The sequence below is a fragment of the Xylocopa sonorina genome, chromosome 7 (assembly GCF_050948175.1).
Source record: "Xylocopa sonorina isolate GNS202 chromosome 7, iyXylSono1_principal, whole genome shotgun sequence".
In the NCBI taxonomy this organism is placed as follows: domain Eukaryota; kingdom Metazoa; phylum Arthropoda; class Insecta; order Hymenoptera; family Apidae; genus Xylocopa; species Xylocopa sonorina.
In genome coordinates this window covers 5072413-5084975 of record NC_135199.1, presented here as the reverse complement: position 1 = coordinate 5084975, position 12563 = coordinate 5072413, and the positions used below count along the sequence as shown (strand labels likewise).

The following is a 12563-nucleotide window of genomic DNA, read 5'->3' as shown; positions in this document are numbered from 1 at the left end:
TAAATGTTGAAAGCCTATATCGAACGATGAATGCTAATTTCGTAGATTTCTTTCGATTGATTCAAAGTACACGATAGTTTACATTTTTATATCGTATGTGAAAAATAATTTCGAATAATAATCCAATCGATACACCGATGCCACTTTGAACCATATCAAACAGAACGAACCAAGCTGCTTTAAAATGGTGTGTACTGTATTTGTTGTATATTGTGGATTTCCGTATATGCTTGAAAGGTATATATTATTAATTGTACGCAACATTATGTTATATAAGTTGTATTAATTTTCTTTTATATTAGGTATGTTAAGTAAGGGTTTTAATATTAACAATCATTAGACGCGAACGATTATTACACGAGGTGCGTCGCGTGGTTTTAATACTGATTAACGTTAAAAATATTTGTAGAATTTTTTTTTTTTTTTATGACAACTAGTTGTACTTTATTTTATTTTATTATTATTAAATACCTTTGCAATTTGTGTCATTCTAAGCTTAGCCCTGTTTTATTATTGCAGGTAGAATAATCATTTTGAACGGTGTCTGTTACTTATGTATCGTTGTGCTGTAAAGTTTTAATTGTAATGTTAATTGCCGTCCACCATTGAACTTTCTTACTAATTTGTACGTTTTTGTCAAATAAATTACAATTCGATCTACATTTCTGCCCGCTTCAGTTTCAGAGGCGAACGACTGTGGGATCGTCTTCGTTCCATTACAACCTTGGTTAGGTAAACTATATGTTTTGAATTTCTACTTATCATTCGATTATATCACAAAAAAGAACGTCAGTGCAGTACACTAATCTTGTAAAAAATAAACATATATCACTGGAAATTGGATCGTAAAAACGTTCACCAAATTGATCCCGAAAAAAATGTTGAATTATATCACATCACTCCTACAGAAACATCTCAAGACATAAGAAACGTCTTACGTTCAGCCTAAAATCCGCTAATGTATTACCAGGATTACATCATAACCATTAAATACACGAGTATCTACTTATTAAAAAAAATCAACGCTAATAAAATTGTGACATTTCCGCTCACATTTCACATTTTGCAAAGACAAACAATGATGAAGTATAGTAAAAAAAACCTATGCAAGAGTATTCACAAATTTTACCTGATTCCAAAGGATATAAACAACTTCCACCAAAAATGGTCCGTAAAAAAAATAATAAATAAAATTAATTGGTCATCTAAAAGCAATATCTGTTCAATCATCATCCGCAGTTTCATCAGTCGCCTCAGTGGCTTCCGTTTCCGCGTACACATCGTCATCAGTCGCCTCCGTCTCTCCTTCAGTAGCGGGGGAGTTCTCTTTTAATTCCGTCTCTTCTTCAGTAATAGTATGAATGTCTCCCACGTCCGCTGCCAATCTACTGTCGCCAGCAGCTGTTCGTTGCCTAGCTGGTTTTGGAAGACGATGCTTGTAAGTCTTGTAGACTTCGTCAGCCATATCGTCCGCGTAGGCGCGGAATTGTTGACGAGCGTCGTCAGTGACGAAGCTGGGGGTGGCAGCGCATTCGAGCGGCCTCTGTGGCGGGGCACGGTCGCTGGTGAAGTCCACCATTCTCGGATAATCGTCGCAGGTTGCCAGGAAGTCAGTGATCGACATCTGCGCAGGATGAAACGGCACGAACGAATCGACAACTCGTTTCTCGCACTGTTCCGGCACGTGTTCGATCAGCTGAGCGTCGAACACGGGGGTAGCTTTCTCTAGGGGAGCAGCTTGGCCCAGATTCAGATGCCACGTGGTGCTGACGAGCATGCTCGTCATGTTATGCTCCTGTAACACTGGCTCGACGGATGGTAATTCCGGATTTTCCAGCTCGCGACCCTTCAGTATACCAGTAGCGAGGTTTCTGTAGTACGTGAGATACGAGTCTCCGTCTGGTACCGTTTGGGCGCCTGGTATCGACAGGCCAACCTCGTCTGCTCTCCCTGGAGCAGTTCTAACGGGCTCGAGGAGGACCTTCTTCTTCACCTCGCGTTTCTTCCCATCTGCCAAGTTGAAATCTTCCTGTTCGAACGTGAACGTGACAGGAGTCAAACGGAAGTCGAGTTTCTGGTTGGTATTCAACATCTTGATCACCGCGTAGATCAAAGTATTCATGTTTCTGCAACGAAGAACGTAGATTGCACTGTGATCTTTATCGAATAACGGTGGCCCAACCCAGCAAGGATCAGCGACGTAGTACCCGTCCTTCGCTGCTAGAGTCGCCAACGTGATTTTGTTGCATTCGATGAGAACGTTCGGTGACTCTTCGAAGGACTTCGTCAACGCCATCGTAAGAGTCATTCTGTTTCGAGCGCCGTATAAAATTCCACAAATACCCTCCTTGAAATCTATGGTCCACAGATGAGGGAAGATCTTGAAGCAAGACTGTAGATTGAACGTGTTGTAGTGCTTAGAACATTTTTGTACAGCGCTTCGTAGACTTTCTGTGTAATAAGAATCGCCGCAAATCACAGCCGAATCCAGGATAGCTGGGCCCCATCTTGACGGATGACTGAGATACTGCATGGCGAGCGCAGCCACGCAAATGGCTGCCTGATTCTTTCCAGCTCGATCACCAAATCTGGAATCGTACGATCCAATGGTACCCCAGACTGAGTAGATAAGATTCGACACCTCGACGGCGTAATTGTTCCAAAATTGTTTGACATTTTCCGTTTTTCCTTCGTCCACGCGCTTCTTCTTCGTACCTGACTTGACAATGTCTGGCGCGTGCCGGAAGTTCCAGTGATAATCCAGGTACAACCACATGGGATCCTCTTTGAACGTTCTGAACGGCGGTACGTTCACCGAGTCCACGTGGAGACGATGAATGAAGAAACCTGTGGTCTCTTCGAATTGATTGAAGCACATATTCTTCACCATCTGACAAATGGTCGCGAAAATGCACAGACAAGCTTTACCGCCGTTTGTAACTTTCCTTCCTTTCTCGTTGCATTGATACGGGTCTATGTAGTAATACGCATTGGTGGCTCTCGAGTACCAGAAGCCGTAACAGCAATTGGAGAAATGTAGAATCCCACTTGTGTTCGTTTTAAAATACTTTTTCAAATGCTTCCTTACCTATGATCGATTGAAAGATTCAATTTATCTATCTGCAATTAATCTATAAGTAACCAAACGTGGATCTGCTTACCTGACTGTAAAAGTCAGTCCTTAAAGTCCTCGCGTTCACTGTGAGCGTCGCTAGAGGGGACGCGCAATCACGAAAATCGAAGATTCTGTTCATCACAGTGACGTTACGCAGGATGTGCTCTGTATGGAACTTGGGCTCTGAAAACTCCCTGTAAACCGATTCAGCTACCTCCAACACCTTGTCAACCATTCCTGGCATCGGGCTCTGGATGATATCTCTCTTCACCATCACTGCTAGCACAGCAACAAAGTAACACCTCTTAACTTTCGGCTCAGTCACCACGTCTCTGTTGCTCAGAGCGACGGTTCCAAGTATGAAGATCGGTTTGTTGGAATCTGGCATGGTAGGCTTGAAAATCGCTTCGAGGTCATAAGATTTCTGGGGCATTGTGTGAATTTCCGGTAACGAGGTGACTGGTACCACTGGCTCGTGAAGACCTCTCGTGTCGCTACAGTCAGGATCGACCTTTTGCGCGTAGGACACAGTGATCACTCTCATCACGAAAATCGCCTGTTCAGGTTGATCGAACTCTTGAACGATCAGTTTCAAAAACTCCTTCATATCTACCGATGTTACGATCCTCAAATTTTTCGTCCTCCTGACTGTCCACCAGGCGAAGTGATTCTCCTCCTTCTTTAAAACGCCAATGTGCGAGTCGCCGCAGATTATAATCGCGCCTGTGTAACTGGGTGTGGCGAACACCTTCTGCAAGGACATCGAAAGGTTCCAACCCTCGTTACTGTAAAGCGTTCCGTAATGAAGGGGCACGAACACTACTCGAAAGATGTAATTGGCTATTTCAAATTCAGGTAGCAAGCCATCGGTCAGCTCGCTAACAGTCGAATCCTCCGCAGCCAGAATGCTATCGAAGGTGTAATCGACACAGGCGTCGAACAATCCTTTAATTGTTCTTACGGACCAGGTAATTGGATCGTGGATCAACGACCAGGCCATGATGCAAACATCCAACGGAGTTGTGACTGCTGTGTGTGGTTTGAACTTTCTGTTGTACACTTTTCTCCTGACCAACAGTTTTACCGCCTCGAATTCGTCCTCTGCTTTTTCTGATTGCCTCAACGAAGACTTCTTGAAAGGTGCCAACCTTGGGTCAGTGATTTCGTCCTCCAAGACGGTCACGTCGAACATCGAGGCGTTATAATGTTCAATGGGACTGAAACCAGGAATTGTCATGTCGTATACAAGACTAGTCTTCGATTCTTGCTTCACCCAGTCAACCACCTCGATCAAAGACGCTTCAGACGCAGTAGACAATTCCACTTCCGGCGGTTCTTCGACGCGGTTCTTCGATTCCTCTTCTGGCTTCTCCACGCATTTAACCCGCTTCTTCTTCCGTTTCTTCTTACGTTTCCTCGTCTCCATGTGAGCTATGCACACGGTGTATATTCGATACGGTTTCTTCGTATTCTCGCCGACATTCGCCTCGATCTTCTCGATCATCGAGCTCTGATCGCAAAATTCCATGAGACTGGAATAACCTTCCTCCGACATGTTTCCTCTTTCGTCGCAGGCGTAAGGATCGAACAAATAATATCGATCGTTCGCAGACCAAAAGGCGTACGAACAATTAGAGAAGACGATTATTCCGGTTTTATTTTTCTCGAAGAAATTCTCTACTACGAACTCGAGCTCGTCGTCCTCGCAGCTCACAGGATCCGCGTATATCACTTGCTTCGTAATCACGTTGTAAATCGTGTCGAGGATCTCGATGTGATGGAACCATCGATACGGTTTGTATCGAAGTTTCCCGGTTTGCTGGTAGATCTTGTCCCCCAGGAAAATTAGTTGATCCAGGGTTTTCCCCGAGAATCGATCTGGGTCTAACTTAATCTTCGCCAGGATGCAGAGTAACGCGGCAAAGAAGCAAGACTTGAAGTGGCAAGCTTCGTTTACCGTGCGATTCTCGAGGCACATGTTACCTTGCAGTATTCGAATTCCATCTTCCGTAAGCTTCGAGTGAAAATAAAAGTCGTGTCAAAACACAGTCACAATTTTAAATTTATATTATAACACTTACTTTTAAACCGTAAGAATCTTGCGATGATTTCTTCTTTTGATCGTCAGTGGCACTTCGTTTAATTGTCGTCGTTTCGGGGGCCATCGGCTTAGTTAAGTTCTTAGTTTTCGAGTCCGTAATGTTTGGTTCCAGCTGCGACTATGGAAGTCACAAAGGTATCGCAAATAATAATCTACGAATCATTTCATTAAAGTACTGCAAAGTACGAACCTGATCTTTCGCTTTAAAATCAGGGAAGAGCAATTCTAGCAACAAATCCTCGGTGTTGCAAAGGATCTTCTCCATCAGAGCATCCCCCTCGTCAGCCTTCGATAACAAACACTTCCGTTTCTTCTTCTCGATGCAGGTGGTCATTCTCTTTTCAGGGGTAGGCGTTTTTATAGTTGGCCCGAGTGGTATCAACGTCGGACGAATGCGAACTCCGACAGGTACTTCCGGCATGTCATCGCGAACGTACTCTTCAGCCCTCCTTTTCTCGTCCTCCAATCTCTGTAGTTCTTCTTCGCGTATGGCTTTGTTGAGGTCCTCGTCTTGGATGTATATGTCGTTGATTGCCCTCAGAGGCATCAGACAAATCGGTAAAATTCGCGAATACAAATATCTTTTCGGAGACAACTTGATCATCTTCGAAGGTTTAACATCCTCAGCCATGTCTGCTTGCATGAGCATAGCCGACTTGCCCATGAAGGCCGTGGCGAGGCCACCCTTCTTCTTCACATCTAGCCTGGAGTCTATCGAGAACCTCGATACTAAAGATGGGATGGATCTCTTCGCTCGTTTCGCTTCCAGCAACTTCTGCAAGGTTTTACCCGATGGCATAACGTAAGGCGGAGGATGATCGTATTTTAATTTCTCCAGGGCTATCTGTTCATGCACTTGATCGATGGTTTCTTCGTTTTCATCTTGGATCTTCATGTTGGTCGTTAGGAGAATGAGATTCAACCGATAGGGCGCATCAGGTTGTTCTTGCTCCTCAACTTCGAGGAGAGGATCGATTATTGGCTTCTCCACTTCTTCGTGTACCGTACGAGTTTTGACTCTCTTTTCCACTTCCTCCTCCTCCTCTTCCTCCTCCTCGTCCATAACATCCACTACATCCACGTCTGGTTCTTCTTCGACCTCCTCTACTGCCTTCAACTCGGCCTCCAACTTGGCTAGATCCTCGTCCGTGATTGGTAAGAATCTCGTCTTGAATTGCTCGATCCCAGTGTCCTCTGGAACGATTATTTCATCCTCAGTAGCGTACAGGCCAGGTTGTATGGAATCCAATGCAACGAAGTGAATAATAAAAGCCGGGTCATTGAACTCCATTACGCCGTATAGGAGATCGATTAATTCGTTCAGGTTGGCCACCACTGCGAATGAAGCCGGGTAGTCGCGAAGACGCCAACCCTCTGGATCGCTTCCGTAGGGATTGAACATGAAGAAATTCGTGTCTTCCTTCCAAATACCATACAATAATCTCTTGTTCTCCAATATCAACTCTGAGTATCGATGGAAGTAGCATTCGAGGGCCTCAGCGAGGTTCGCCAATGGAACCGCTTCTCCCTGAATGATTTTCATCTTCGTCTTAAAAAACACGTCGTTCTCGCCCATTTTCAGTCTAACGGGTAACATGGTCATATCCAAGTGACTGGGTATAGGTAGCAATTTCTCCTCTTCCTCCCCTTCTCCTTCATCCTCCAACTCCTCTTCCTCTTCTTCTTCCTCTTCTCCCATCAACTCCCCCATCTTTTCATCCTTTATCTCAGGACGCCCTTTCCTGATCCAGTCTATGACGTCTTCATAAATTTTATTGCTCACGTCGACGAGCTGATCAACGTCCATGTTTCGCCATTTCGCGGGCTCCTTTAATCTCCTGTAAGCCAAGGCCGACAGAGCTGCTATCAACCCTTGTTTGCCCCTCGAACGATCGACGAAACTATCGTCCAAACAGTTTTTGGAACCATGCAGAAGCAACCGATGAGGATTGATCACTTTGTAACCTCTTACTGTCCTTGCAACTGGTTCTTCGACGGGTTCTTTCTCTTCTGGTACTTCAACCGCTTCCTCTTCCTCGTCTTCCGTTTCCTCAGCTTCTGCTCGCCACCTCTCCATATCTTCTTCTTCCTCCTCTTCCTCTTCCTCTTCTCCGAGTTCTTCCTCCATCTTCGGTTCTTCGGGTGGCACGATCACGTAAGTTAATGGTTCGTCATCCGCCATCATGTAATCCTCAGCGTCTCTGATCAGATCTGGTACTTGAACCGCGACGTCTCTCATTTTGTCCATGTCTGGCCGTATCGTTGGCTTCGTATCGACTATTTCGTCTTGCTTTACGTCTTCCTTCGCGATCGCCGCTGGAGGAGGCTGTGGTCTGCGATTCGTACCCTTCTCCCTGTAGATCACTTTCTCCAGAGGACCGCCAGGTGTGGTCCCAGTCTTCACGTAGAGCACCCTAACTCCGTGGATCATGAAGGGATCTCTGTCCCTGGTACCAGTGTTCTCCATTATAGTTTCCACCACCTGATTGATCGAGCTGTTCATCGTCACGCAAGCGGCTTCTCCGGGATTCAAATAGCCGTCCAGTTCAGCCGTTCCGCTTCGAAACCCCTCGTCGTCGCAAGCATACGGATCCATGAAGTAATAAGTGTCGTCGTGCCTCCAAATTGCGTAAAAGAAATTTTTAATCTCCAGCAAACCGGTTACTTGGCTCGCGAAAAACTCTCGTATGCCATCATCGATGCCAAGTTTGCCTCTTTTCTGTCCATAACCCGGGACAACGTTCGTTCGGATCTTCACTTTCGCGGAGTAAGCGCCGAGAATAATGTCGCCCATGACGTCGTCCAGACGAAGCTCGAACTCTTCGTCGTGCAGGTTCTTCTCGAGGACGCGTACCAAATCGACGAAATAGATGTTCGACTGATTGAAAATTAGATCGATCAGGGCGCTGGTCCATTTGTTAGCGTTCACCAGACGCGAGTATATTAGAGCCGCCAGAGCTATGATCAAGAAGGTTCGACTACGAAGCGGGGCTGGTATGGCGGGGTGCGTGATGTGATAAGAGCCTTGCACCACTGCTCGATACTTTTCCTGTATCTTGTAACCACTTGGTCGCCTTTGGGGTATCTGATCGGCTCTTTCTGGCTTGTCAGCGTCCACTGGCTGGGTGTAATGATCCACACCGCTGATGGCAATAGCGTAGAGGACGAAAGGCTCGTTCTTCACGTTACTCTTCTCGAGGATAATGAAGAGAAGTCCTATTAGATCCTTCACCAGGAACAGCTTCGCCGTTCCATCGACTCCGTCAGGCGCTGGCTCGCAGCTCTCCTTTCTCGCTTGGCCGTCGAACAGATTATAATATTTCGCATCTCTCCAGATCGCCACGTTCAACACGGATGACGATAAAATGCCAGCCTTGTGGCGCTTGAAGAACAAGTCCAGCGCCTTCACCAAATGCAACTCTGTTGGCTCAGTGGAGCGAAACTTTCCAGCGTACGCGGCTTCTTGGATGCTAACGTTCACGGTGAGCTTGTTCTGGACGCAAAGTGTCCTCTTTAAGTCAAGGATCGACAATAATCGTCGGTCGTCGGTGTTTATATCCTTGTATGATTCACAGTAAAATGTATCACCGTCCTCGATGATCTGATCAATAACTGCCTCGTTCCAACAATGGGACTTGTAGACTGTCGTTGCTGCGAACGCAGCAATCGCTGACGCACCACCCTGTTACGGACATTATAAATGATAACTATGGCTATTGACAGAAGATACGTCTTCTCGACACCATGATTACACCTTTGCAGGCGTGCAAAGTGGACAAGATTGAAAGAGATACGTGTCGATTAGCTTGAAAGAATCGGTTAAACGTCAGGAAATTAGAAAAAAATGGTAATCGAGATAATTAATAATCATCAAGATCGCAATTTCGAATTCAATTACTTTTTAGAGAAGAATAATGATATCACGAAACTATAATGAATTTATTTTTATAAGTATTATTCAATTTTACTTTCTTCAAAAACCTGCAGAGGGAATAATAAGGAATTCAAAAGTTGCTCTCGCAATGGCTACATCGATCTTTAAAATTTCGTTCACCTGATGGCCCCTAGATAATGGCGAAAATTTTGGCATGTTGATGTGCGTCAGTCCCGAACGTACACCGTATCTGACGCACGATGGAAGTTCTGGCCTAATTGCAGTCAGAGAATAAGTATCATTTGGCAGGCCTAGATACAGATTTAGGTCTTTATATTGTTCCTGGAGGTCTTCGTCAAGTTCATCGCTGCTAGGAGCATTGTCGTCAGCGGCTCGAACAACATCAGTCACTCGACCAATAGCGTTCACAGTCTCGGTGGAGACGATCTCGTCGCATTCCGCCAGTTGCTTCAATTTATCTCTGAACATCTGCCTCTTCTCTCGGTCCATTTCGTACACTGTCTTCGCGGCGGCTTCCTTTTTGTCCAAATCCATTTTGGCAATTGTATTTAGCAACCGAGTTTTCGATGATAACCAGCAAGTGAAACGCTAAACTTGTGACATTTTTCAGTCAGCACTTAATTTGACACGTGACCTACAATTCCTTTGCAAAATTCAACGTGGAATTTTGAACACAGATTTTTTTCTAACACCAACCGATTACGGTTATCATTTTCACGTTACAAAAATTTAGACATGCTTAGTAATTTGTCTGTCAAGAATGATACTAGTTATGACGTGAAGTTAATTACGCATGTGCATACGTAATGTGCGATACCTACTTTAAACGAGAAACAATAAACGATAAAAATTTATTCAATTCTGCCTTCACAGTTACGGCGAAATATATCCATAGAACCACAAATCCAAATGGAGCCAGTTAAAAATTCAACATGATTTTAACGTGAATACTCAATCATGAGTATCGGAAATCGATCAAAATATTCACGAAGAGGGCCATGGAAAATCCTATTCCAGTACCAACTCACCCATTAATATAATGAACATAGAACGCAACATCGTTTTCTAGAGAGTCCGACATAGAATCCATCATTAAAAACTATGCATCGCGAAAAGGATTGTCGAGCGTACGCGAAATGGAAAGAGGAACGAGCAAAGAAGTCAAAGAAACGCCGGAAAGTGAAGAAAAAGGAACGCAAGGAACCAACAGCTGACTGCATCGATGAAGACGAAATTGAAGACGGCACTAAACCAACGTTAAAAATTAATTATCGAAAGTGCAAAAAGAAGAAGAAGAAGAGAAGGAAGAGGATACCAGGAAGATTGATAAGAAAAATATATAAACGAGTTTCATTCGCAGAATTAGTGTTAAACTGTATAAAACCATCGATAAAAGAGAGAGAATATCTTCTTAATCAGCGTCATGCTGACTGCATAGGTCTTAGCGTACCGATGATAGTAATTGAACAGCAAACTACGAGTAAGATTCGATCTCTTTGATGTATCATAAATATCGTTTAAAAACCAGTACAGAAACTAACCGATCTCTTCTCATTACTCTTTTCTATGCCAGAGTTAAGTCAGATATACCCAGCTGATCGACAGAAGAGCGACAAGAAAGTAATACCATGCGTAAAAGATAAAAAAAGAAGAAGAAGAAAAAAACCATCTCGTAAGAAATTAGAGGAGCAAGAACCGGAAGATAGCGAATGCGAAAGCATTTGTTCTTTCGACAGCGAAGTGTGCTTGGAAGGTAACTGATGAGACAATTTTCTAACGAGAATAGAATCAAGTGTATAAAGTATGCACGGATCTTTCGCAATTTTTTAATTACAATCAACAAGAACGATTAAATAACTGTTCAACGATTGAGCCATAAATTCGATTAAACGAACGTTGTTTACATGAACGTTTCGACTATCGAAATTTGTTCGTGTAATCTGGCAAAACAGAAATATAATTAGTACAAGTGTACTTCGCGTGTACAATATACTTATTGACAAATGAGACTGGTTATAACCTGAACATATGTAAGCCAACAATTATCGACGATGCTGCGTATTTATCATCTCAGTGGCAATAATTTGTAACAACAATAAAAACTGCACTGTGTCCGTTAGGTGTAAAGCTTACGACGAAGGATAACGAAGAGATCAGAAAGTATCAACGCGAAGCTCGAGAAGCAATCGTAACGGAAGAAACCGACGAAACATAAAAATGGTAAATCGAATCGAATCGAGAAAAATGCCAGAGGTTCGTAACACGTAACGAATATGATGTCACGATGACCATCTCTTCGAAATTGTACAGGGGAATGAGAGTAGCAGTCCATGCAGTATCTTGCTAACGGTATAAACTATTACGTTATAGAAGGTGTGTAGCATTTAAAGGAGCGGTCTCTCCAACCTTAATATGTATGCGAACTACTTTCGAAGTTGAAATCATCTAACGAGGTACTTGTTACACAAAATTTACTTATTGCTTTTACAACGTTATTTGCACCATTTTATTTATACCTGCAACCAAACAAGATTACCAAAGATTGCCGCGAGCTACGAATGGACGACCGCTGTTTTAAAGGATTAGAGAGGAATGTTTGTTCGTTTCAGCTCTGATTAGAAGATCCGTGAACGTTTAATATAAGGATACGATAAGAGAGCAACCAGGGAGCCTCTTCTTGCACAGCTTCATCAAAGTGAAAGAATCTAGGTAGCTGACCATTAATAACCGGTTGGAGTTCGGAGAAACAGTCCAACAGGACAGAATGCGATGCGAAGCTACGTGCTAAGTTACATTTTGCAACATGTAACGAGGAAATATCGATCGGTTCAATGGTTTTATGGCTACTGCAATTCGTTGCAAATTCAATAAGGTTAAAAAAAAAATGGTCATTAATCAAAATTCAAATGTATACAAGAAACTTTTAGATGAGAAAAAATTTGTTTTCAATCACATAGTACATTAAAAATTTGAATCTCGTATATATTTTATTTATTGATAGGGGTTTTTTTGGTTCAATGAAAATGTTCGTTTAGTTCGATGGAACGCAGTTAACCGGTTATTTTGTAAATATTAAAATAACGTCTGAATTTTCACGTGCCGGTCGTTTGGGCCATTAGGATTTTGGAGCGGCGGAAATTTTTGCTGTCGGACTTGTGGATGTCGGGATTTTGTTTCGATCTAAATTCTAATATATTCGAAGGTGACTTTACAACATCCACGTGGTGCTAGAGGGTATAAATTATCCTGCCTACACAAGAACGATCGCATTCTTTATCTGCACACTCGCGCAGCTCAGAATTTTATTATCAGACGGTGATTTCCGAGTAGTTCGGAAAAAAAATTCTGATAAATCGTGCGGCTATGGTCAGTGCACAAACCGTCGTCGGCGAAGGCGTTCGGGGCTGCATTGAAGTCTGTCTTTCGGATTTAACGAAATCCATTCGGTGATT

At 43.4% G+C, this 12563-nt stretch overlaps 2 protein-coding genes across 2 annotated transcripts; one reads left to right on the top strand and one right to left on the bottom strand.

The window, feature by feature from the left end:
• Positions 1 to 1196: 1196 nt before the first annotated feature.
• On the bottom strand, positions 1197 to 9645 carry LOC143425411 (uncharacterized). Its single transcript, XM_076898156.1, has 6 exons — positions 9271 to 9645; positions 7366 to 8898; positions 5407 to 7314; positions 5197 to 5334; positions 3162 to 5129; positions 1197 to 3088 (listed from the first exon to the last, which is right to left on the bottom strand). The coding sequence occupies exons 1-6, from the start codon at positions 9643 to 9645 to the stop codon at positions 1223 to 1225; spliced, it is 7788 nt and encodes a 2595-aa protein (XP_076754271.1). The 3' UTR covers positions 1197 to 1222.
• Positions 9646 to 10212: 567 nt separating this feature from the next.
• LOC143425410 (uncharacterized) lies at positions 10213 to 11326 on the top strand. The gene is made up of 3 exons (XM_076898155.1): positions 10213 to 10591; positions 10685 to 10864; positions 11232 to 11326. The coding sequence occupies exons 1-3, from the start codon at positions 10213 to 10215 to the stop codon at positions 11324 to 11326; spliced, it is 654 nt and encodes a 217-aa protein (XP_076754270.1).
• The last annotated feature ends 1237 nt before the right edge of the window (positions 11327 to 12563 follow it).

Bases quoted from the DNA above. Each gene is read 5' to 3' on its own strand.
- LOC143425411 (XM_076898156.1), bottom strand. From the start codon at position 9,645: ATGGATTTGGACAAAAAGGAAGCCGCCGCGAAGACAGTGTACGAAATG. The intron at 5,335-5,406 runs GTTCGTACTTTG...TGACTTCCATAG, and splicing joins ATTTTAAAGCGAAAGATCAG to TCGCAGCTGGAACCAAACAT. The intron at 3,089-3,161 runs GTAAGCAGATCC...AATCGATCATAG, and splicing joins GGACTGACTTTTACAGTCAG to GTAAGGAAGCATTTGAAAAA.
- LOC143425410 (XM_076898155.1), top strand. From the start codon at position 10,213: ATGCATCGCGAAAAGGATTGTCGAGCGTACGCGAAATGGAAAGAGGAA. The intron at 10,592-10,684 runs GTAAGATTCGAT...TTTCTATGCCAG, and splicing joins AATTGAACAGCAAACTACGA to AGTTAAGTCAGATATACCCA. The intron at 10,865-11,231 runs GTAACTGATGAG...TGTGTCCGTTAG, and splicing joins CAGCGAAGTGTGCTTGGAAG to GTGTAAAGCTTACGACGAAG.